Raw genomic sequence first — 25,596 nt, forward strand, 5'->3', positions numbered from 1 at the left:
ACATCTTCACCAAAGCATTGGGCAAAGATGATTTCGCTCGTATGTCACGCAAGTTAGGAGTTCTTGACATCCACTCTCCAACTTGAGGGGGAGTGTTGAGAATCAAAGATTATCCTTTAATTTAGGGATTGTATAATAGAATAAGAATGTTATATTATTTGATTTCCTGTATATATTATTTCCTAGCTAGTTAGCTTACTTGTAGGAGAAACCTACGGAATGTATTATATAAACATACATCAATGATCAATGAGAATTATTCTGGTCAAATATCTTTTCATACCAATTTTACAGTTATACCTCTGCCTTTGGTGAGTCTGACCAGCTTTCTCCGTCTCTGTCAAGAAAACAAAAGCACACTAATTCCCTCTTCGTGCCTGCGCTGCTCTGAAATAAAAAAAGAAAAAGAAAAAAAGATCAGCCGCTGGCATACAGAATAAGGAAAAAAAACTATCAGAACAAAGGAAAAGCGCACAGCCCTTTGGGTTTGGTTTTTTTGTTGGGGTCGCATACAAACAGGACCAAGAAAGCCAAAACAAAAGGGATTCCACAAAAAGGAAAGAAGTCCTGAAAGGGGAAGCCACGCTACAGACTTTGGAATTGTGTTTGTTTTTTTGAAAACAGTAGACAAAAGCATGTGTGGCTAGTGTGTGATTAAAAAAGATATATATGGAAAAGTTGCTGAATGAAGAAAAGAGAAGACAACCATGCGGGCTTTGGCTTGGTCTGTGCAGTGTGCAGATAGCGGCAGCAAATTAAAAAAAACAAGAGAAGAAGACTCATGTCAAAAAAAATGGGGAAGAAGAGTAAAAATGAAAAGAAACCAAAGGAAAGTGGCTGACCTCACTTGGTTTGAAAAGGAAGAGGGTGGCTGATGCCACTTTGTTGGAGATTAGAAGAAAAGAAAAAAAAGACACAGGAAACTTGGTGTTGCAGAAAAAAAAGAGCGGAAAAAGACAAAAAGAGTATGAAACCTCTTGATATGTTGCGGCGGTATTTTCTTCTGGTTTGCAAAGGTTCTGTACTAATTGTGACTTGGTGTACTCTTTTAAAGACGAAGGAGGTACAATGTTTGCTTTCAATTTGGACTGCACTTAAGCATTCCAGATAAATATAAAAGTGCATGGTCTGATTTTACCTGGAAACGAACTCTACAAAGAATTGAATAGCTATCAGGTTGTTTCAATCAGCTGCTGGACCAAGGCTTTTCTGGGCTCCTTTCTTGTGGGCTAACTGACAACAAATGTCAAAGGCCCGAAATAGAATAGTGGGCTGTCAAAAAATATTGCCCATTAATTCTCAAAGGCCCAAAATATTTAATGGGTGATATAAACAATTACCCATTAAATTGATAGAGGCTCAAATTCCCATTATATTGACAATGGATTAATTTTCTCAAACAAAAATTCTCAATTAATGGGCCACACTCACTCATTAATTTCCAATTTTTCTCATGGGACATCTACTCATGAAAATTCCAATGAGATTAAATTCAAATATCTCAAACACAAATTCTCAATTAATGGGCCACACTTACCCATTAATATCCAAATTTTCCCGTAGGTCATCTACCTATGAAAATCTCCAAATCGTCTCAAAGACACCAATCTTCAATTAGTGGGCCACACTTACCCATTAATTTCCAATTTTTCCTTATGGGTCATCTACTCATGCAAATCTCAATGAGATTAAATTCAAATCTCTCAAACACAAATTCTAAATTATTGGGCCACACTTACCTATTAATTTTTAATTTATCCCATAAGTCATCTTAGGAGTGGCATTTTAGACCGAAAAACCAAAAACCGCAAAAACCAACCAACAATTTACCGTAATGGAACCGCAATCGTGGAAAACCGAACCGCATTTGCGTTATGAAGAACCGAACCGCATTTGCGGTTGCGGTTGTGGTATTTGATTTTCAAAACTTGCGGTTACAGCAAACCGCGACTATATTTATAAATAAAAAAAATTACATTTTGTAGATAGCATTGGTGCTCAAACAACATAACGGAGTCCTTCAAATCCACTCACCACCACCAACACTTGAGTTTGTAACTTTAATTTGTAACATTGGTGTATTGTGTTTTCCTTTTAGTTTGTAACTTTAATTAACTTTGAATTGGATTTTTCCTTTGGGTCGTAATTTTAATTCATTTTGCATTGCATTTTCCTTTTGGTTTGTAACTTTAAAGGATTTAGAATTAGAATGCTTGAGAAGTTGAGGTTGTAAATGCTTGGGAAGTTTAACTTCAATTGGAATGCTTGAAATTGTAACTTTAATTTTCTTTAGGTGGTAAATGCTTGAGAAGTTGAGGAGGTTGTGAATTTATATATGCTTGAGAAGTTGAGGTTGTGAATTTATTTATTTAGGTTGTGAATTTATATTTTTGTGTTAAAGTATGCTTGAAATCAAAAGGCTTCAAAAGAAGCATCAAAATTAGGCCTAAAATGTGGAAGATTGGATTTTTATGACACAAAAAGAACTTGAGGTTTTAAACCGCTAATTCACGGTTTGCGGTTTCAAAAATCATCATACCACAAATAGTCAGTCAGTTTGCGGTTTGGACAAAAATTCGCTGTTACTGTATCGCAACCACCCCTACGTTATCTACCTATGAAAATCTCCACATTGTCTCAAAAACACAAATTCTCAATTAGTGGGCCACACTTACCCATTAATCAATTCAATTTGGAACTACGCCGGTTTGATCCCATCAAGGGTACGTAGGCAGTCTAACATCTCAATAGAGGCAACAGCAACCAAATTTGAATCACTGGTTACATCAACCAAATTCCTACAAATCAAATATCTACCCGTATGCAAATCAATTCCGAACTACGTTGGTTTGATCTCTTTGAAAGGGTACGTAGGCAATTTAGAGATTTCATCTAGATACAACCATCCCAAACACAATTCCATATCGAATCACTGGTTTATTCAACTAAATTCACTCAAACACTCCTCAAACAAATTCATTCAAATGCCTCCTTTGGCAATGAGTCATCTATTCATTACGAATCTTTGAACTACGAGTGACTTGATTCCCGCAAGGGATACGTAGGCACCCTGAGGTTGGACTTGGGAGCAGCCGCAAAACCAAACACATACGTTCTGTTTCTTTATGATGGAATCAAAGGGTTTTCCCTTGTAGTAAGGGATTGTAATTAAGAGACTTGCGTCTCGAATGAGTCGAACCTAAAATAATAAAACCCCATTAATTAATTAGTGATAGTGAAATAATGTTGAGAGATTCACATTTTCCTTCAACGCCCATTATAGAGACCACACCTTTTCCATCTCAAATTACCACCCCTTCCTCCTAACATCTACTTCTTCTCTCCCTCCTATTCCATTATCCTCTCCTCCATCTTTACCAACACCATCTCACTGTACTCCTCTTCCTGCTCACCATTGAAAGCCACCATGTTATCTTAGTGACTACACTGCAACCAATCTCAAGTTGATCTTCCCTTTTCCATTCCGGTTCAACATGGCACCAGGTACCCTTAATCCCATTATTTATCTTATGACAAATTCTCTATTAAACATCAAAGTTTTCTTGCTTCTATTACTACCATTGTTGAGCCTAACACTTTTGATGAAGCCACTAAATATCCTGAATGGTGTAAAGCTATGCAAAGTGAACTTGTTGCCTTAGAAGGTAATCATACATGGACTCTCATGGCCTTGCCTACTCATAAAAAAGCCATTGGCTGCAAGTAGGTCTATAAAATCAAACGGCATTCTAATGGCACTATTGAACAATGCAAAGCTCGCCTCGTTTCCAAGGGATATACACAAATAGAAAGGATTGATTATCATGAAACTTTTTCTGCCCATTCCCAAACTTACCATTTTGTTCGTGTTTTATTATCCTTGTCCACTGCCAAGGGTTGGTGTCTTCAACAATTAGATGTCAACAACGCCTTTTTAATGGTGATTTATAGGAAGAGGTCTACATGTAGCTCCCTCAAGGTTATCATGGCAAGGGGAAATATGGTGTGCCGTCTTAACAAATCACTTCATGGATTAGAGCAAGCTTCTCGGTGTTGGTTTGCAAAATTTTCCAAGCTTTACTTGATGCCAAGTTTTCTCAATCTAAAGCAGATTACTCCCTTTTTTATCTTCACAAAGGTAAGTCATCAATTTTCTTGCTTATATACGTTGATGATATTATTATTACAAGTACCGATGTTGCTATTATATCAATTATCAAAAATTTGATGCACCAACGTTTTCATTTAAAAGACCTTGGTGATTTAAAATACTTCCTTGGTATAGAACTGTCTCGTTCTTCAAAGGGATTGTATCTGAGCCAACGGAAGTATGCACTCGACATTTTGAAAGACTTGGGTCTTATGGGTGCACGTCCTACTTTCTTCCCCATGGAACAAAATCTGAAGTTAAACAATGAAGATGAGAACTATTACATAATCCAGAAACCTATAGAAGATTGGTGGGTCGCTTGATATATCTCACCATCACTAGGCCAGACATTGTTCACATAGTTCATATTTTGAGCCAGTTCATGCAAAGTCCCCGTGCAACTCATAAAGAGGCTGCATATCGATTATTACATCATTTGGAAGGGACTCCGGACCAAGGGATTTTGTTCTCAAATTCTAATAATTTTCAATTGAGAGCTTATTGCGATTCTAACTGGGCTAGCTATCTAATGACACGAAGGTCAACTACAGCTTATTTTGTACTTCTTGGAGAAAGTCCTATCTCATGGAAAACAAAGAAGCAAGATATTGTATCACGCTCATCAGCGGAAGCAAGATATAGAGCGATGGCTATGGCAACTTGTGAACTCCAATGGTTACGATATTTGCTTCATGATCTTGGTACGTATGTCACACCACACCAAGCTTACTTTATTGTGACAACCAAGCTGCTTTATACATAGCAGCTAATCCAGTATATCACGGGCGTACCAAGCATATTGAGCTCGATTGTCATGTTGTTCGAGAGAAGATTCAAAATGTTTATTTACATACTGCCTATATTCCTTCAAAGGAGCAACTCGTAGATGTCTTTACCAAGTCTTTAGGTAAAGATCAATTCCAACAACTGAAAAACAAGCTGGGTATTCTTGATCTCCGTACTCTAGCTTGAAGGGGAATAATGAAGATATGGAACGATTCATAGCAAGAAAGTTCATTTTGTTACCTTGTTTAGATAGTTAACACCTTACTTTAGGGCTGTATATTTGTAATTTAGGAATATATTTTCTTACCTTACATAGCACGCTTTTCTACGGATCCCGAGCCTCTTCATTTAGCATCAGTGTATTTACACACATGTACAAGAATGTCAACCACTAGATTAATTAATCTAATCAATTTTAATGAGTCCACATCAGTATAATTGTATTAGACTAAAAATCACCCGTTGCACCTAATCACTTACCCATTTCTCCTGCGGCTTTTCCCTTTCTCTCCCATAAATAATTATCATTTTATTAATTACCTTCACTTTCCCTCTTAGACTGCATTTAAATGTCAGATTTGCATTTAAATGACCATTACCTTATTCAAGTCATAAGGGGCAACATTGGATAAAAAAAAGATTAAAAATAAAATAATAAAAAGATTACATCATAAAATATTAAAAAAAGAATATAATTCTATGTAGCACAAAAGTCAAAGGGCTTGGATCAAAGCCATCAAATCCGAGGATTAAACCCAACTCCTCAATAAGAATTTGAATATGTATCAACTTTTCTGTCTTTTTATGAAGTAAAATGTATCATTGAGAGCCCAAAAAAAAGTTAAACCAGGAAGCGTATGCATTTTTCTGACTACGTACAGTTGCATAACGTCTTGATGTGCATTTGTCATTTTAATTTATTATGTACAAGCTGCTAATTTCAGCCGCATGGTAAGCTAAAGAATCTGGTTAGAAAACGTGGTTCTTCTAACATTACTCTGAAAGACTTTATCAACTGTGGTGCAACTAACTTCTCGTACCTTCATGACTAACCAAGCAACAAGAACGAACAACAGCCGCAGGTCATGCCATGGGAAAAGATGTTGACCATGGCACGTACTAAATCATCCATCTCCTACGTACGTCTTTCACTCTCTGTTGCCTTGAATATATAAGCCCCTCATGCACACACCTCATTTCACCGAGCTACTCTCTCCTTCTTTGTTGACCTGCGTCACGTCTTATTCTATATACAATTACGTTCTAAAAACTAATTAAGTGTAGCTAAGTAAGTTTGAAAACATAAGAAAAATAAATAAATCAGAATCATGGCGGGGGGATTTGGCGGGCCGACGGATGGCGAAGAATTTGAAGCAAAGATCACACCTATTGTGGTCATTTCTTGCATATTGGCCGCTAGCGGTGGCCTCATGTTCGGTTATGATATCGGCATTTCGGGTACATATATACGTGACTGTCTAGCTAACGATCTCATACATACGCACTACATTTTTATTTAATTCGATATATACCAATGCAGGCGGTGTTACATCGATGCCGGAGTTCCTACGGGAATTCTTCCCGGTTGTATACAAGAAGCAACAGATTCCAGGGCTTGAGAGCAATTACTGTAAATACGACAATCAAGGCCTGCAATTGTTCACATCTTCTTTGTACATCGCTGCCTTGATAGCAACCTTCTTTGCATCATACACAACCAGGGTCTTAGGTCGAAAGATGAGCATGTTCATTGCTGGGATTTTCTTTATAGTCGGAACGATTCTTAATGCTGCAGCCCAGAACCTTATCATGCTTATTGTTGGGAGGCTCTTACTTGGTTGTGGAGTTGGTTTTGCTAACCAGGTACATGAATATATGTTACTATACTTGTATCAAATCTTATTTAACCTGCTCTTAATGATGTTAGTTAATATTAGTTAATTAATTATTCGGTAAATAATTTGGTTATCTATAACAGGCGGTGCCACTTTTCCTTTCGGAGGTTGCCCCACAAGAATTCGTGGGGCACTTAACTTACTCTTCCAGCTCATGTGCACCATTGGTATTCTTGTAGCAAACCTTATCAATTATGGAACTGCAAAGTAAGCCAGCCCAGTTCTTCCTAATCGACGTTAAATTTTTGTTTGTGGAAGTACCCGATGTTACTAGTCCACGTGTTATAACATAGATGAACTACAAAGTTCATATTTTAGGTATTGCTAGTAAAATATACATATATTGCGACATGAATTGATAACATAATGCATGTCGAAGGCTAAAGAGGAGCCTCACTAATTATATAATAATTATTAATAAGTCTTTTACACAATAATATTTTAGTGAGGTTCCGTATTTCGATTTGTTTTTGTACCATAAATATTCACTCCCATCTATAATGTTTTGGGCCACCACATGCAGAATTGAAGGGGGATATGGATGGAGGATTTCACTGGGTTTGGCTGGCATTCCATCACTCTTGCTAACCTTCGGGGCTCTCATTGTAACAGACACTCCAAACAGTTTGATCCAACGAGGTAAGTTGGAGGAAGGAAAAAAAGTTCTTAAAAGGATTCGGGGTATTGACAATGTCGATCCAGAATTCCTAGAGATTCTTGAGGCAAGTCGTGCGGCTAAAGAAGTGCAGCATCCCTTCAGAAATCTCTTTAAGCGTAGGAATAGACCTCAACTGATCATCACAGTTTTTTTACAGGTCATTAATATTTCACAGTTTTTTTTACAGTTTTTTTTACGTATAGTCTCAACTGATCATCACAGTTTGATAGCATGTATGGCAAGAAAACTTTCCCAAATTTTGACTATCTTAATTTGTATGTGGTCATGTTGTTTGCTGCAGTTCTTCCAGCAATTCACAGGAATTAACTCAGTCAATTTTTACGCTCCAGTTTTGTTCCAGACCTTGGGATTCAAGCACGATGCTTCCCTTTACTCATCAGTTATAACAGGAGGTATCATGGTCCTAGGAGCCATTGTGTCAATCTTCCTCGTGGACAGAACTGGTCGACGCGTGCTCTTGCTAGAAGGTGGCATCCAAATGTTCATTTCTCATGTGGTCATTGCAGTCATACTGGGATGGAAACTGAAGGATCAATCGAACGACCTCGACAAGGGCATGGGAATTCTTGTGGTTGTGATTATTTGCTCTTTTGTGGGCTCATTTGGCTGGTCTTGGGGACCTCTTTGCTGGTTGGTTGCTAGTGAGATATTCCCACTAGAGGCCCGTTCGGCTGGGCAGAGTGTGACAGTGTGTATCAACATGCTTTTCACATTTGTTATAGCACAAGCCTTTCTTTCAATGCTTTGTCACTTCAGGTTTGGCATATTCTTGTTCTTCGCAGCTTGGTGCTTGATCATGACTGTCTTTGTCTACTTCTTACTTCCCGAGACCAAGGGTGTCCCTATTGAAGAGATGAGCGACGTAGTCTGGAGGCAGCACTGGTTTTGGAAGAGATATATGGATGACTCCGAAGATGAACCGAAGGAAAAGGGGTATGCTTGAAGCACTGGCCTTACATAGCCTCTGATGGCGACTCCCTCGACCAAATTTTCTTTTTGTAGGAAGTTTTCTTTCATCTGTGTTAGCTAGCCTCGAAGCACTCGATCTCTGTGTGCCTGTGGCTCTATTTAATTTTGGTACTTAATTTCCTCAATTGTAGCTACATTACAATTGTTCATGCTTTATTTCTATATTGTTACAGTTCCTTTCTAGCATTGTCTAGCTTGTTTGCAGTTATGTTTGAGTTTTCCGGTCTCCATTTAATTTCCTTCTCTTGTGACACACACATAACCTAATTGATTGGACAACACAGCCTGATCTTTCTTGTACCCGAACAATAATCCAATCACGAATTTAAAGTTGACTTTTAGTTTTTTTTTCTTCTTTCTTTTTAACTTAGGAGAAAGGGAATTCGAATTTGGGATGTCTTCTAACGAAATGAAGAGTTGGTATCCTTAAGGTTTTATAATTTATGCTCAAATTTAGTCACGAATTTGCAGTTTATATTTACAATCAGATTTGTAAAGTTGGTTATACTAGCTTGGAGATGTTTTGGTAAGGATGCTCTGTTTGGTAAGGGTCGTTAGCAAACGTAGCACAATTCTTGAGTTTCTGAAATGAATAATGTTAGGGGCCACATGATACCGTTAAATGTGGTCCTCCTAGCTTTACTCTAAAAAGACTGGATCAACTTCAGTGCAACGAACTTCTCGTTAAAGCCTAACCAAGCAAATCAAGAAAGAAACCAACCATCGATCATGCCTTGGGGAAAGATCCTGACCATGGCACAGACTAAATCATCCATTTTCTACGCAGTTCACTCTCTATCGCTGGGAGGTACTCTATATAAATCCCTCAAGCACACATAATTCATTTTCACCTTGCTATTCAAAAAATGGGTTTGCTTGAGGTCGTTTAGTACATGCAAATCTCCACAGTCATCGAACTAGATACTGAGAAATAAGGTGTACACTTTGAACCTGAAACCATGGCAGGTGGTGGATTTGGCGCCGCATCAGGAGGAGGAGACGTTGAAGCAAAGATCATGCCTCCAGTGATCATTTCTTTCATAATGACCGCTAGCGGAGGCCTCATGATCGGTTATGATGTTGGTATTTCAGGTAGGCATCGTGGAGCTTTTCGTATTATCCACTTAGAATTGATAATCAACTAATTCTTTTTGTTAATTAAAAACTTAGTGGAATTCTTTCATAATTTAATTAATTTGATACATGTGATCATTTTGATGGATGCAGGGGGTGTTACATCAATGCCTCATTTCCTGAAGGAATTATTTCCGGTTGTGTATAAGAAGACTCAAGACCCTGGACTCGAGAGCAACTACTGCAAATACAATAATCAAGGCTTGCAATTGTTCACATCTTCCTTGTACCTCGCTGCTTTAATCTCAACCTTCTTTGCATCCTACATGACACGAGCGCTGGGCCGAAAGCTAACCATGTTCGTTGCCGGCATTTTATCCATGGCCGGAACAGTTTTTAATGCTGCAGCTGTTAACCTTGCCATGCTTATCATTGGGAGGATCTTGCTTGGTTGTGGAGTTGGTTTTGCTAACCGGGTACATATAATTATAATACTTTCTTAATCTTATGTTAATTTATAAACTACTGCCTACTATCAATTGCTTATGCTTGCTAGCTTTTTCTATCACATGCTTTTGAACACAATATTTACTCCTTAATGAATATAATTACAGGTCGTGCTGCTTTTCCATTCGGAGATTGCACCCACAAGAATTCGAGGGGCACTTTACACACTCTTCCGGCTAAATATCGCTATTGGCATTCTTTTTGCAAATCTTATAAATTATAGAACTAACAAGTAAGCCATCCTCCCCAATTTGAAAAAGAAGATAAATGAACCGGCATCTATCATTTTAGTGGTAGTTCTCTCTACTTCTTAGGTAACAATTGAACGAGTTAGATATATGGCTTCACAGAATAAGCAATCGTTTCCATTAATCACCCGTAATTATATACCAGTGATTAATTAATGTACTTTCATCGTGTATGCACAGAATTACAGAGGGATATGGATGGAGGGTGTCACTAGGTTTGGCTGCCATTCCAGCATGTTTGCTAACTGTTGGGTCTCTCATTGTGGCTGACACTCCTAACAGTTTGATCGAACCAGGTAAGTTGGAGGAAGGAAAAGCAGTTCTTAAAAGGATTAGGGGTGTTGACAATGTGGATCCAGAATTCTTAGAGATTGTCGAGGCAAGTCATGTGGCAAAAGAAATGAAACATCCTTTCAGAAACCTCCTTAAGCGTAGGAACAGGCCTCAATTGGTCATTGCAATTTGGATGCAGGTGCCGCTACTATACTAGTACTTGTGCTAACTGGGGCAATTCAAAATCCTAGTTACGTTTAACGCATATCAGATAGTCTCACATGTTATGTTTTACATGCCTACAGATTTTCCAGCAATTCACTGGTATTAACGCAATCATGTTCTACGCTCCAGTTTTGTTCCATACCTTGGGATTAAAGAGTGATGCTTCCCTCTACTCAGTTGTTATCACAGGAGCTGTCAATGTCCTCTCAACCATTGTATCAATATATTTTGTCGACAGAGCTGGTCGTCGTGTTCTATTGTTAGAAGCTAGTTTCCAAATGTTCCAGTGTCAATTGGTGGTTGCAATAATAATGGGACACAACTTGAAGGATCACTCTAACAACCTCGACCATGGCTTGGCAATTCTTGTGGTGTTTATGGTTTGCAGTTTTGTTTTCTCCTTCGGGTGGTCTTTGGGACCTCTCGGGTGGTTGATCCCTAGCGAGATGCTCCCATTAGAGGCCCACTCAGCCTGCCAGAGTGTGGCTGTCTGTACCAACATGCTTTTCACCTTTATCATAGCACAGGCCTTCCTCTCAATGTTTTGCAACATGAAGTTTGGCATTTTCCTCTTCTTCACATTTTGGGTCTTTGTCATGACAACTTTCGTTGTGGTCTTAATTCCTGAGACCAAGGGTGTCCCTATTGAAGAGATGACAGAAAGAGTTCTTAAGCAACACTGGTTTTGGGAGCGATACTTTGAAGATAATCCTAAGGGCAAGTTGCATGCCTTGAACTATCTTACCTCCTCCTATCTCGATCTGAAGCTTAGGATTTCTTCTTTAATTTTTGAGAGGGCACTTACCAAATGCAGTCATGCACTCCTCTCTTGGATTGCATTATTTCCAATGAAAATTATTCCTGCTACCTCTCATGCATTTTATTCTTTTTCAATCTCGTTTATCAATTCAGTTGTCAAAGCTGTCCTTAATTGTATGTAGTTAAACTTTGTAGGGGTTCATGATGACAACCAGAGAGGAAGATTCAGTGGAAGAAGACAAACGAAGAGGAAAAGGAAATTGAAAAGAAAGATTTGCACAAAGCTTTTCTGATGATTTTCTTCAATCTGTTGGAGATACAAGTGAGACTGTTTAGCTTTATAGCTTGGTCTTAACTAATTCTTAAACAGAATTAGTAACAAATCCAACCAATATCTCTAACAAACGTAACAACTTCTATAGTTGTCCCTCAATTATAGCTGGGGCACCCAGCTTATGATTAGCACAATGAAAGTCAATGTCTAAATGTTTAATGTGAGAGTGATAAACAGGATCTGATAGCTTAAAGCAAGTGCTGGCAAATTGGCACAATGAAGATTTGGTGGATCTGGAAGAACAACATGAAGATCACAGAGCAGTTGTCTGATCCAAGCAATGTCTGCAGATGCATTAGCAAAAGCTTCGTATTCAGCTTCAGTAGAGCTTACTGAACTTTGTTTCTTAGACTGCCATGAGATGAGATTATTGCCTAAGAAAACCACATATCTAGTGGTACATCGTCGTGAGTTGATCCTGAGTTTGCTTCCATTACAAATATCTATTAATGGAATCCGCACCTTTCCGTATGGTATTTAATAACTCTGTCTTAAGATGATTAAGTACGAGAACCTGTAGCATAGCGATCTTTGAGAATAGACCAAGCCTCATGAGAATTCTACTACCAACCACATGCTTAATAGCTTCGTCAGAAAGAGTGGCAAGATGCAAACTGAGGAAAGCTTTATCTGTGTACCATCCAATCTTTATAAGAGCCACAGTAATTTCATTGGTGCCCCCTTATTTAACTGTAATTACATACCTTGGTGGACACCACACCGCTGTACCATCAAAGCAACCAAAAAGGTCATAACCCTCAAGAACTGACTGAATTTGTTATCTCCATTTCAACAAATTATCCTCATGTACTCGAATCAAAATCATGCGACAAGATGAACAAGAAACAAATGGCATCAGAAAACAATACACAGAAGGACGGCTTCCTGCCACAAAAAATTACAATTGAAAAACAAGAAAACTCAAAGACGAAGAAGATTACACGCAGAACCAAGTCCATGCTCTGATACCATGATAACCAGAAAGGAAGGTTCAATGGAAGAAGACGAAAATGAAAAGAAAGAATTGCACAAAGCTTTTCTGATTTTCTTCAATCTGTTAGAGATACAAATGAAACTCTAAGCTTTATAGCTTGCATTAGTCTTAACTAATTCTTTACAACCGTAACAACTTCTAACTGTATCTCTTAATAGGCGTGAAATAGACGTGCCTGACTAATGCTACCATATATATTTCTACAGAATTTCCATATGTTCCTTTCTTTGTCCGCCAACAGTCAATATGTCCCTATATGCCTAAGGCGAAACTGTCACAAAACATATATGTTTATAGTAGCCCTCAAGAGCTAACAATTTGTAACTTAATAAGAAACTAACCACGCATTTAGACCCAATGCATAATGCTTCTCATGATTTGAACTAATTATTTTTCAAGAGTGACTAAATAAATAGACGAGCACATTAATATTAGATAACAATAAAATGTTCTCAGTCATATACAAATGCCTAAATGATTAATTTCCGATTTAGGTGGAACTTTGGAGGAATGATCCTTGAATGAAATTTTAAGTTGGAATCATGAAGTTACATTGTGGAGTAGGTCCAAAAACGAGTGGTTATCGCCATATTAAGTTACTAACTGGTTAGCACTTGAGTGTTTTTGTACGATATGTTTATATTAGCTTGAATTGATGACTTTGGGCCCACTATGTGTTCTAGTTTCATAATCAAAACCTTCAATTTTTTAGGTGTTCTCTCAAAGATAATCTCTACACAAAAAATCACCAAAATGGAATAATTTAACCATTTGATTAAGTGGTAGTCATTTTAGTTTGTCTTTGAAAACCATCGCGTTCGTCAATTTATTTGACCACACTTACATATCTAAATAGTTTACATGTTGGCTAATTTTTTTGCAAAGATGATTATGAATGACCATTTGAATAATTGAAACACAATTTGAAGTGGGCCCCACAAGTGATCCATCAAACAAATTTATTTTAGAAATCCCTCAATGGAATGGGATATATATTATATATACTAGCGTCTTGACCCGCATGTTTTAATAGCCTTCTTTCTCCTATTTACTTATTCTTTTACCCTTAATTATTGAGAAACCGTTAGTAAGTTAATAAGGCACTAACCACTCGCCTTGATCTACTCCAAAATCTATCTCATGATCTGAACTGTTTACTTTTCAGTTCGTTAGTTGAATGATCATCCCTATGCATTCAAATCGAAAGGTGTTTAGTTATATAAGACGATCACAATATGTTTGATAAAGAATGAAATATTCATGATAATAATCAAGTGGCTACAAGATTTTTTTCAATTTGGATGCAATTTGACAGGAATGATTATTTGGCTCTTCTTATGTGTGTTCTTGAAAAACATTGATATGTCAACTGTGTAATTTGGGTTCAATTTGGGTGTATTATCTCGTACGTGCGGATCGAGATAGGAGGAGGAAAGATAGTTCAAGCTTGCAACTTGCCCTTCGGATCATCTTCTACGTCATCCATGAATCGCTTCCAGAACCAGTGTTGCTTCCAAACTCTTTCTGTCATCTCTTCAATAGGGACACCCTTGGTCTCAGGAATTAAGACCACAACGAAAATTGTCATGACAAAGACCCAAAATGTGAAGAAGAGGAAAATGCCAAACTTCATGTTGCAAAGCATTGAGAGGAAGGCCTGTGCTATGATAAAGGTGAAGAGCATGTTGGTACAGACAGCCACGCTCTGGCCTGCTGAGCGGGCCTCTAATGGGAACGTTTCGCTAGGGATCAACCACCCGAGAGGTCCCCAAGACCACGCGAAGGATGAAACAAAACTGCAAACCATAAGCACCACAAGAATTGCCAAGCCATGGCCAAGGTTGTTAGAGTGATCCTTCACTTTGAGTCCCATTATTATTGCAACCACCAATTGAGAAAGGAACATTTGGACACCGGCTTCTAACAATAGCACGCGCCGACCAGCTCTGTCGACAAAGTATATTGATACAACGGTTGAGAGGACATTGACAGCTCCTGTAATAACAGCTGAGTAGAGGGAAGCATCACTCTTAAATCCCAAGGTCTGGAACAAAACTGGAGCGTAGAACATGATTGCGTTAATGCCAGTGAATTGCTGGAAAATCTGTAGGCATGAAAAACATAACATGTGAGACTATATGATACGTGTTAAATGTAACTAAGATTTTGAATTGCCTTAGTTAGCACAAGTTCTAGTATAGTTGCGGCACCTGCATCCAAATTGCAATGACCAATTGAGGCCTGTTCCTACGCTTAAGGAGGTTTCTGAAAGGATGCTTCACTTCTTTTGCCACACGACTTGCCTCCACAATCTCTAAGAATTCTGGATCCACATTGTCAACACCCCTAATCCTTTTAAGAACTGCTTTTCCTTCCTCCAACTTACCTCGTTCGATCAAACTGTTAGGAGTGTCTACCACAATGAGAGACCCAACAGTCAGCATACCTGCTGGAATGCCAGCCAAACCTAGTGACACTCTCCATCCATATCCCCCTTCAATTCTGTGCCAGAAAACGTACATTGATTAATCACTTGTGTCTAATTACCGGTGATGATTAATGGAATATTAGGGAGGATGGTGGCTTACTTGGCAGTTCCAGAATTGATAAGATTTGCGAAAAGAATGCCAATGGTGATATTTAGCTGGAAGAGTATGTTAAGTGCCCCGCGAATTCTTGTGGGTGCAATCTCAGAAAGAAAAAGCGGCACTGCCTGTAATTATATTCATTAATTAGTAAAACCTAGCATGTGATAGAAAAAGCTAAGATTAGGAAATAATTATGTACCTGGTTAGCAAAACCAACTCCACAACCAAGCAAGATCCTCCCAATGATAAGCATGGCAAGGTTAACAGCTGCAGCATTAAAAACTGTTCCGACTACAAAGAAAACCCCAGCAATGAACATGGTGAGCTTTCGTCCCAGGGATCGGGTTGTGTAGGACGCGAAGAAGGTTGAAATTAAAGCAGCGAGGTACAAGGAAGATGTGAACAACTGCAAGCCTTGATTATCGTATTTGCAGTAGTTGCTCTCAAGTCCAGTCTCTTGAGTCTTCTTGTAAACAACCGGGAAGAACTGTTTCAGGAAAGAAGGCATGGATGTAACACCCCCTGCATCCATCACAATGATCACACGTGTCAAATTAATTAAATCAAGAAAGAATTCTAATTAACATTTTAACCCCCAAAAAAAAAATGGTTAATTAATTTGACGTGAATGATATGAAAAGCTCCACAATGCCTACCTGAAATACCAACATCATAACCGAACATGAGGCCTCCGCTAGCGGCCATTATGCAAGAAATGATCACTAGAGGCGTGATCTTTGCTTCAAAGTCTCCGCCTCCCGATGCGGCCCCAAAGCCACCTCCGGCCATTGTTTCTGCTTCCTAATTAAGTACTCAAACTTATTTTGCTACACTTTGATTCTGCGTATTTGATTTGATGAATGCGGATACTTGTATATACTAGCCAACCTCAATGACACTGTTTTGAAAAACTAGCTCGCTGAAATGAAATGTGTGCTTGAGGGGTTTATATACTAGGTGACCTCAGGGCAACAGCGAGTGAACTTTCGTAGATAAAGGCATGATTTAGTCTGTACCATGGTCAGGATCCTTCCTCATGGCATGATCTGTGGTTGATTTTCTTTCTTGATTGTTTGGTTAGGCATTAACGCGAAATTTGTTCAACTAAAGTTGATCGAGTCTGTCTAGAGTAAAACTAGAAGGACCACATTTCCTAATCTCATCCTGTGGTAGTTAATTCGTCAACTAGTACATCTTGCATATGTCTTAAAATGGTGTATCAATGCTAACCTACGAATATTTTTAATTTGTTTTGAATAAAATATTTAAGACTCACTGTTAACAATAAAAGATTAACATTAATCGGTGAAAATAACAATTATTAAAGCAATTGACATGCAGAGTGTAGTGTATACGCTGCTGACAAGTACTTTGCTTGGAATGAAATTGAAGCTATGTTCAAAGGAAGAAAAACAAATCAAATGGCATGGAGATGAAGGTCTACTAGAACTAAACAACTCCTAAAACTTAAATTCGTGGAAATTGTAAAATCTAAGAACCCTGCAGGCAAGGATAAGTGGTTTAAGCATTTGCCTGGGCCTTGGGATTATCTTCGACTTCATCCATATATCGCTTCCAGAACCAGTGCTTCTTCCATACTCTCTCAGTCATCTCTTCAATAGGGACACCTTTCGTCTCGGGAATTAAGAAGAGAGCGAAGAGAGTCATGGCGAAGACCCAAATTGCGAAAAACAAGAAAATGGCAAACTTCATGTGGCAAAGCATTGAGAGGAAGGCCTGGGCTATAATAAAGGTGAAGAGCATGTTGAAAAAGACAGCCACACTTTGGCCGGCTGAGCGAGCATCTAGTGCGAAAATCTCACTAGGAATCAACCACCCAAGAGGTCCCCAAGACCATGCAAAGGAGGCAACGAAACTGCACACGAAAACCAGCACAAGAATTCCCAAGCCATGGCCGAGGTTGTTCACGTCGTCCTTAAGTTTGATTCCGAGCACTACTGTAATCACAATTTGAGAAAGGAACATTTGAACACCCGCTTCTAGCAGGAGCACGCGGCGACCAGCTCTGTCCACAAAGTAGATTGATACAACAGTTGAGAGGACATTGACAGCTCCTGTTATGGCGGATGAGTAAAGGGAAGCGTCACTCTTAAATCCCAAGGTCTTGAACAAAACGGGAGCGTAGAACATAATTGCGTTAATGCCAGTCAATTGCTGGAAAATCTGTATGCACGCACAAACATAACATGTCAGACTATCTAATAATATGTGATTGTGAAAACTAGTTAACACAGCAATAGGCTATAGTCGCAGCACCTGCATGCAAATTGCAATAACCAGTTGAGGCCTGTTTCTGCGCTTAAGGAGATTTCTGAAGGGATGCTTCACTTCGTTAGCCGCACGACTGGCCTCAACAATTTCTACGAATTCTGGTTCGACGTTTTCAACACCACGAATCTTTTTAAGAATCGCTTTCCCTTCCTCCATCTTACCACGAGCAATCAAACTGTTAGGAGTGTCTGTTACAATGAGAGACCCCATGGTTAACAAGAGTGCTGGAATGGCAGCTAAACCCAGTGATATCCTCCATCCATTTGGCCCTGACATTCTGCATGCAGGTGGTACATAGCACAACTTCATTACACCTTATATGTGATTAATATTTATAACTAGCTAATAATTAATTATATTGGCTTAATTACTTGGAAGTTCCATAGTTGATCATGTTGGCTACAAGAATGCCAATGGTGCACATCAGCTGGAAGAGTATATTAAGTGACCCACGAATTCTTGTGGGTGCAACCTCCGAAAGGAAAAGTGGCACCGCCTGTAATCAATCATATAGATATCCATTAATTATATGGAATTAAATTTATGAATATTATGTATTCAAACTACAAATCCTTATAATGGAAATTAAGATAAGATTAAGAGTTAATTGAACCTGGTTTGCAAAACCAACTCCACAACCAAGTAAGATCCTGCCAATGATAAGCATGGCAAGGTTAACAGCTGCAGCATTGAAAACTGTTCCGATGAGGAAGAAAATCCCCGCCATCAACATGGTTAGCTTTCGGCCTAGCGATTTGGTTGTGTAGGACGCAACGAAGGTAGCTACCAAAGCAGCGAGGTACAATGAAGACGTGAACAACTGCAACCCTTGATTATCGTATTTACAGTAATTGCTTTCAAGTCCAGGCTGGTTGTTCTTCTTATACACTGTTGGGAAGAATTCCCTCAGGAACTCCGGCATGGATGTAACACCCCCTGCGTCATAATTTATAAATTCATCGTCAGAGGACTACAATATAAAATTCACATGAGAACATAGCTAGCTAGCTATCTTAACTAGATTTGGAATGCATGGACGGCTGATATCACACACATGCATTTACTTACCAGAAATACCGACATCATAACCAAACATGAGGCCACCGCTGGAGGCTAATATGCAAGAAATGATCACAAGAGGCGTGATCCTTGCCTCAAAATCTCCGCCTCCAGTCCCTGTCCCAAATCCACCACCCGCCATGGTTTTTGCTTCTTAATCAATTTAGTACTCAAACTTATTAGTTAGCTACACTTTAATTCTTAGTATTTAATTACACAAGTATTTTGCATGTATTTATATATATATCTATAGACGACCTCATGTACAACTAAAGAAGAAGAAGAAGAGACTTTGCTTGGTGAAATGAGGTGTGTGCTCTTGAGGGGTTTATATACCAGACGACCTGAAGACCTCAAGGCGACAGAGAGTGAACCACGTTGAAAATGGATGACCGTCGTGACTTAGTAAGTTCCATGGACAGGACCTTTCCACATGGCGTGGTCAACTGTTGTTCTATACTCTTCATTCTTCTTGCTTTGCTTAGTCTTAGTCATGTCCAAGATATATTTAGACAACCCAAAATTATCCAGCTAACATTGTCATATCGAGTCATTGAAATTATCTGATCCGCATAGTAAATCATATGTATATTTTGAGACTTCTATTTATAAACCAAATCTGTTATGTTTTAACGATATTAATTAAAGGAATATTTTTGCTCATCGCCTTAACCCGAGTGAGTGCACCATTATCTTCACTTTAAATGTACACCTAATTGATCTCTAATATTTTTGTGTTGCAAGCTATAACTTCTCCTTTGGGAGCTCGAGGAACTGGTTAAATCATGAACTCATCGATTAAAAGTACAAGAAAAAACTGTGCGCAGTTGAACTCATAAATAGAAAATTAGATATTAACCCAAAAATGTAAGCATTCATAGGGAAAACCCCATGGGTTTTTTTAAGGATCAATGTAGGCCTATTTTTGGGGTTTTTATCAAAATTTTCATTGATGATCATAGTTTGACTTTTCTCAATGTCCGTATTACCCCAAATAATATCCATTTTTATTTATTATTTACCAAAATAAAACTTTCTTTATTTGCTTTGAAATTAATGACATAATAACCATTTATAAATTATAACACACACATACACCATATATTTCTCTCCCTAAACTCTCTCACAAACTTCCACCACACAAACTCTCCCTCATTCAAATCCAAATCTTTTTCTCCTGCAACACTAGTCCTCAACAATGGTGATTCTCTTTCTGCTTTTTTTATTATTATTATTTATTTTTATTGTTTAAAAAAAAAATTCCTTTTATAAAAATTCCTTTTATACTGTTTACCTTGTATATGTAGGAGTAGTTTATGTTTCTTCTCTTTTTTCCTGTTGTGCACATATATATAGGTAAAGAGGGTTTATGTTAACTAGCTACCAAATAGTTTTGAGTGTTGAGGTAGTCTATCTAACAAAAAGGGATACGATTTGTGAGTTTTCTGTATATTATATAATTTTTGCTCTCCTATAAATAAGGGAACACAATTTTATATAGGAGACTTTGGAAAAACACAAAGGAGAGAAAATTTTTGTAAAAGAAGCTAAAATAGACAAAATTGCCCTTATTTATTTTTGGATTTCCTAAGGAATCCTTTACATTTGCATGTCTTTGATTTGAAAGTTGAGAGGTTTTTCTGTCTTTTTTGAAAAAACTTTGGCTTTTTTCAAAAGTGAAATTTTTTTTTTGGTTAAAACCTAAATTTACTATTTTATATTTATGCTCATGCGTGTTTTCGTCATGTAAACACATGTTCTTCATTTTGACCTTTTAGTAAGGTAGATTAATGTATCTTATGTGCATTATACTTATAGAGTGTTGCTATTTCCACCCATCTGTCTTATTTCTCAACCCACTTTATCTTCAAAATTTTAAAGACAATTTTACCTTTTGTAAAATGACCATTTACCCTTTCTCTTTTAAACATGATATTTTCAGAAGGCCAACTCCATTTCCATTTTACCCAACGCCTTTTCCTCGAATTTGAAAAATACAGGTACAAAATAGACAAAATGGGATTGAATTCTTTTCCAGCAAAGCTTTTCTTTAACTTCTTCGTTATATGGGGGTTCTATTTACCCCAACAAACATCTCATGCCATCTAACAAGCCCACAACGAATCTGCAGAAATGGTTGCAGAAATTAGTTAAATGGTACCTTTCCTGGGAAGAAGGTTGCTGGCAATAGCTCTTTGATTGTGGGTTAGACAAAGTATATATCTTCAGTGTCTTTCTTGGATATCAGACTACAAACTGACTGCAATTCCAAATTGTGCTTCCAATTTCGATCTAATTCCAATTATCACTTATGTGCAATCTTATAGAAAGATGGCTGTTTTCCATAGGGACGAGGGGCAGCTTTGGGGTGGATTATTTTTTACTTTTTTTTTTTAATTTATAAATATATAATTTTTTTTGCCATAATATTATTAATGATGAATGGATATTTTAGGAATTATGGTAGGTGGAAAGATAGGATTGTGTTTTTTGAAATTTATATGATGGGTGAAAAGATAAGGTATGTGGGAAAATAGGACAAATGAGTGGAAATAGCAGCACTCTACTTATAATACCAATTTTTTTTATTTGGTCTATATGAGATTTGATTTTTGAAGCCATAAATGTTTAAAATTTAAGACTGATACTGCTTTAAATAATGGACTTTTAATTTGTTTCCATTATTTACCTTTAAGGGCAAAATAGTCACCAAAAATAAGTAATAAATGCAAATTGGGCCGCTATTCATCAATTCAAATACGTGGGTTATACCCAACATTTTCATTGAGAATTAGGTTTGTATAGAAAATTATTGACTAGAAAAGGTGTTTTGTTTGCTTTTGGATTATGCTAATCCGATATTGACAGTATAATGCAACTCAACAATTAACATAGTGCTGATCAAAAGGACTTAAGGATAACAATCACCTCAAAATTCGTCATTGTGCTTGTAATGCTAAACGAAATATGATCGGATGTTTGTATATATAAAACTTTGACTCCATTGTTGTAAGGAGGTTACCTTATCACCTTTCCATTATCGTCATCATCTTGAACTAGTTTGAATATAGTACTACAACAGAGGAAAGTAACATATATATATATAATATATTGCTTCCGCCTCCGGTTGTCCTAGTATCATATAATAATTTCTCACAAAAGAAAAATGCTTCAAGCATGCCCCTTGGCTTTATCTTCACCGTCATCCATGAATCTTTTCCAGAACCAATGTTTCCAGACTCTCTGTCATCTCTTCAATAGGGACAACCTTGGTCTCGAGAATTAAGAAAAGTACAAAGAGTGTCGTGACGAAGACCCAAGATGTGAAGAACAAGAAAATACCAAACTTCATGTGGCAAAGCATTGAGAGGAAGGCCAGTGCTATAACAAAGGTGAAGAGCATGTTGACACAAACAGCCACACTATGGCCAGCTGAGCGAGCCTCTAGTGGGAATGTTTCGCTAGGGATCAACCACCCATGCAAAGGATGAAACAAAACTGCAAACCTTGACTACTACAAGAACAGCCAACCCCTGGTTAAGGTTGTTAGAATTATCCTTAACTTTGAGTCCCATCACTATTGCAACCACCAATTGAGACAAGAACATTTGGATGCCAGCTTCCAGCTCTGTCAACAAAGTAAATTGAGACAAGAGTGGAGAGGACATTGACAGCTCCTGTTATAACAGCTGAGTACAAGGAAGCATCACTCTTAAATCCCAAGGTTTGGAACAAAACCGGAGCGTAGAACATGATTGCGTTAATGCCAGTAAATTTCTGGAACACCTGTACCAAATATACGTACGACACTAATATTATTAATGGGCTGCCTTCAATATTGAAAAGAGAAATACCACTAAATTAATATTGGAATGAAATAAGCAAGGTATATATCAATGAAATAATGAATTGATTAATGACCTGCATCAAAATGGCAATGTCCAATTGAGGCCTGTTCTTCCTCCGAAGGAGATTTCTGAAGGGATGCTTTACTTCTTTAGCCACACGACTTGCATCAACAATCTCTAAGAATTCTGGTTCAACATTGTCAACTCCCCTAATCTTTTTAAGAGCTGCTTTGCCTTCTTCCAGCTTACCACGAGAAATCAAACTATTAGGAGTGTCTACTACAACCAGAGACCCCAAGGTTAGCATAGCTGCAGGAACGCCAGCTAAATCCAATGATAGCCTCCATTCCCATCCCCCTGCAATTCTGTGGTGCACAAAACATTAGTGATAAGAACGGTCGAAAATAAAACCAAGCATTATAAATTAGCTATATATATTAATATGCGTACTCATTATGTAAATAACTTACTTGGAAGTGCCATAATTGATAAGGTTTGCAAAAAGAATGCCGACGGTGACATTGAGCTGGAAGAGAACGTTAGTGCCCCACGGATTCTTGTTGGTGCAATCTCCGAAAGGAACAGTGGCACAGCCTGATATATACATTAGAAAATGCAACATGAACAAATTTATAATAATAACTATTAACTGTTTATAATACACATGAATGGCATATCAGATAATTTGTCAGAATAGAAAAATTAGTGTTTGTGGGTTGTAAAAGTAAATTTTAGTGTATCTTCATGATTTTAATAAATTTTTTGATCTACTTCTAATAAAAGCGCTTCCAAAAAGAGCGGTTATGAGCAGAAGAAGTACTTGCTACAGAAACACTTCCAAACCGGCTCTCAAACATGCTGTGTTAAAAGTAAGCAATAGTGGAAGTTTAAGATAAAGATTAACAGATTATACCTGGTCAGCAAAACCAACTCCACAACCCAGCAAGATCCTGCCAATAATAAGCATGAGAAGGTTCTGAGCTGCAGCATTGAAAACTGTTCCCACTATAAAGAAAATCCCAGCAATGAACATGGTTAGCTTTCGGCCTAGCGTTCTGGTTGTGTAAGATGCAGCGAAGGTTGAGGTTAAAGCAGCGAGGTAGAGAGAAGATGTACAATTGCAGGCCTTGGTTATCGTATTTGGAGTAATTGCTGTCAAGCCCTGGCTGTTGAGTTTTCTGATAGACAACTGGGAAGAATTCCTTCAGGAAGTCGGGCATGGATGTAACACCCCCCGCACCAAATTAGCAATATTATAACTTGTCAATAAAATGTTTCCTATTTGGACTCATTTTTCGAAACTATTTGTCAATAAGGCTTACATTTTTTTTTCCTTCTAATAAAGTTATGTGTTTAAGTAAAGCTAAGGAATGATCTAAGGAAGGAACATGATATTTTATACAATAAAATAACTTTGCACTAAATTATATTTTAGTGTGACCATGAAACTAATTTGCACTAAATTATAAATATACTACCAACTAGCATTTGATCTTGTGGTATTTTCACATCAATAAAAAATCGTAAATCTACTAAAATTTGAGATGCAAAAACTCTGGGTTCAGATGGTATACTAGGTAGAGATGTGGGATATCTTCAATGAAAAAAAGAAAATCTTATAGATGCAATAGTTGTATACAACACTTTTCGCACATAATATTATGAGAAAAGTAATGTTAGAGAGTACTCAATCTTCATATTGATTGAAGGAGCTTAGGAAAGTAAGTCACTAATCCGTTCATTTTCTTATACAAGTGAGAGAATCAAATACAAATTCCTTGCAACCAATCAGAACATTTTAACCTATATGTTTGCTTAACATAGAAAGTGGGCTATAACACGTACGTACCTGAGATACCAATATCATAACTGTTGACACCAAAAATAGGTATCAACTTAGATAGATGTGAAGTGGTAGATGATGTGTGAAGACGTGGGTCTTCAGCGTGTGTATGTGCTTTTGGGAGGCAAAGTAAATAAGCATGCAGAAGACAAGGTATATGTGGTTCACCCAAATAATGGGCTACGTCCACGGAGAAGGATGTTCTCATTATGATAATATTTGTTTACATTTGTACAAGGGGATTAGACCCAAAGATAAAGGGAATAAGGCCCAAGGCCAAAGGTACAAAGCCTAAGAATCCAAGACCCAAGACCCCTTTCTAAGTGGAGAGTAGTCTTCTTTTATAGGTGAAGGGGAGTCTCCACCTCTAATGTGGAACTCTTGATATTGCCCCTAGTTGTGACTTGTGGTAAAGCTTCTTTGACTAAGATGATAACCTCTCATAGCATGGAACGTGGTTGATCTTGCCTAACTAGTTGCTCGGTTAGTCACGGTATCAACAATAACCAATCATGAGGCCTCCATTGGCGGCCAATGTGCAAGAAATGATCACAACTGTCATGATCTTTGCCTCAAAGTCTCCTCCGCCAGATGTCGGCGCCCCAAAGCCCCCTGCCATGATTTCTTCCCCCCACTCAAACTTAGGTAAAAGGAAGTCTAACGGGAAGGCAATGAAGAAGAGACTCCGGATTGAAGTGTGAGCATTATTATTATTAGAGGAGCTCTATATAGAGAGCAAACGACATGGACATTTAGTCAGTAGATGGCATGATCTATGGTTGGTGTTCATTCTTGTTACTTGGTTAGCCAGCGAGAAAGATCTAACTGGTCAAATTTGGATAATGATCAAGACTAATATGAGTTTGGAATGTCGTTAATTTTGGATTTTCCTATATATATTTATGTTTTCTGGATCGGATATTTTTCAATTACCACTAACCAGAGGCGGAGCCACAGTGGGGTCGTCGGGGTCGGACGACCTCTTGGAAGCCATGGAAATAGCCTTGGAGGTCCCTTGGAGCTGCTGGCACGACCTCTTGGAGCTGCACACCACGTGGTCGACGGAATGCTTG

The 25,596-nt window shown here is 38.0% G+C and overlaps 3 protein-coding genes and 2 pseudogenes across 5 annotated transcripts; 2 read left to right on the forward strand and 3 right to left on the reverse strand.

The window, feature by feature from the left end:
* Positions 1-6,161: 6,161 nt before the first annotated feature.
* On the forward strand, positions 6,162-8,651 carry LOC103322690 (sugar transport protein 13-like; annotated as a pseudogene). Its single transcript, XR_016124704.1, has 5 exons — positions 6,162-6,394; positions 6,477-6,799; positions 6,915-7,038; positions 7,355-7,646; positions 7,791-8,651. The product of XR_016124704.1 is annotated as a sugar transport protein 13-like (transcript).
* A 681-nt stretch (positions 8,652-9,332) lies between these two features.
* LOC103322757 (sugar transport protein MST4-like) lies at positions 9,333-12,769 on the forward strand. 2 transcript variants are annotated; one of them, XM_089046117.1, is made up of 7 exons: positions 9,333-9,571; positions 9,707-10,029; positions 10,168-10,292; positions 10,489-10,780; positions 10,887-11,523; positions 11,761-11,887; positions 12,077-12,769. In XM_089046117.1, the coding sequence occupies exons 1-6, from the start codon at positions 9,439-9,441 to the stop codon at positions 11,856-11,858; spliced, it is 1,608 nt and encodes a 535-aa protein (XP_088902243.1). In that variant the 5' UTR covers positions 9,333-9,438; the 3' UTR covers positions 11,859-11,887; positions 12,077-12,769. The 2 variants fall into 2 exon arrangements, with proteins under 2 accessions (XP_088902243.1, XP_088902242.1); XM_089046116.1 differs by having other exon boundaries at positions 11,761-12,769.
* A 1,347-nt stretch (positions 12,770-14,116) lies between these two features.
* LOC148920234 (sugar transport protein MST4-like) lies at positions 14,117-16,415 on the reverse strand. The gene is made up of 5 exons (XM_089047371.1): positions 16,138-16,415; positions 15,681-16,003; positions 15,482-15,606; positions 15,104-15,395; positions 14,117-14,997 (listed from the first exon to the last, which is right to left on the reverse strand). Exons 1-5 carry the CDS (start codon positions 16,268-16,270, stop codon positions 14,335-14,337), a joined length of 1,536 nt encoding a protein of 511 aa, XP_088903497.1. The 5' UTR covers positions 16,271-16,415; the 3' UTR covers positions 14,117-14,334.
* Positions 16,416-16,762: 347 nt separating this feature from the next.
* On the reverse strand, positions 16,763-19,133 carry LOC103322693 (sugar transport protein MST4-like). The gene is made up of 5 exons (XM_008224622.3): positions 18,842-19,133; positions 18,387-18,709; positions 18,145-18,269; positions 17,759-18,050; positions 16,763-17,665 (listed from the first exon to the last, which is right to left on the reverse strand). Exons 1-5 carry the CDS (start codon positions 18,972-18,974, stop codon positions 17,003-17,005), a joined length of 1,536 nt encoding a protein of 511 aa, XP_008222844.2. The 5' UTR covers positions 18,975-19,133; the 3' UTR covers positions 16,763-17,002.
* A 2,818-nt stretch (positions 19,134-21,951) lies between these two features.
* Positions 21,952-25,142, reverse strand: LOC103322758 (sugar transport protein MST4-like; annotated as a pseudogene).
* Positions 25,143-25,596: the final 454 nt, after the last annotated feature.

The sequence above is a fragment of the Prunus mume genome, linkage group LG2 (assembly GCF_029339155.1).
Source record: "Prunus mume cultivar Tortuosa linkage group LG2, ASM2933915v1, whole genome shotgun sequence".
In the NCBI taxonomy this organism is placed as follows: Eukaryota; Viridiplantae; Streptophyta; class Magnoliopsida; order Rosales; family Rosaceae; genus Prunus; species Prunus mume.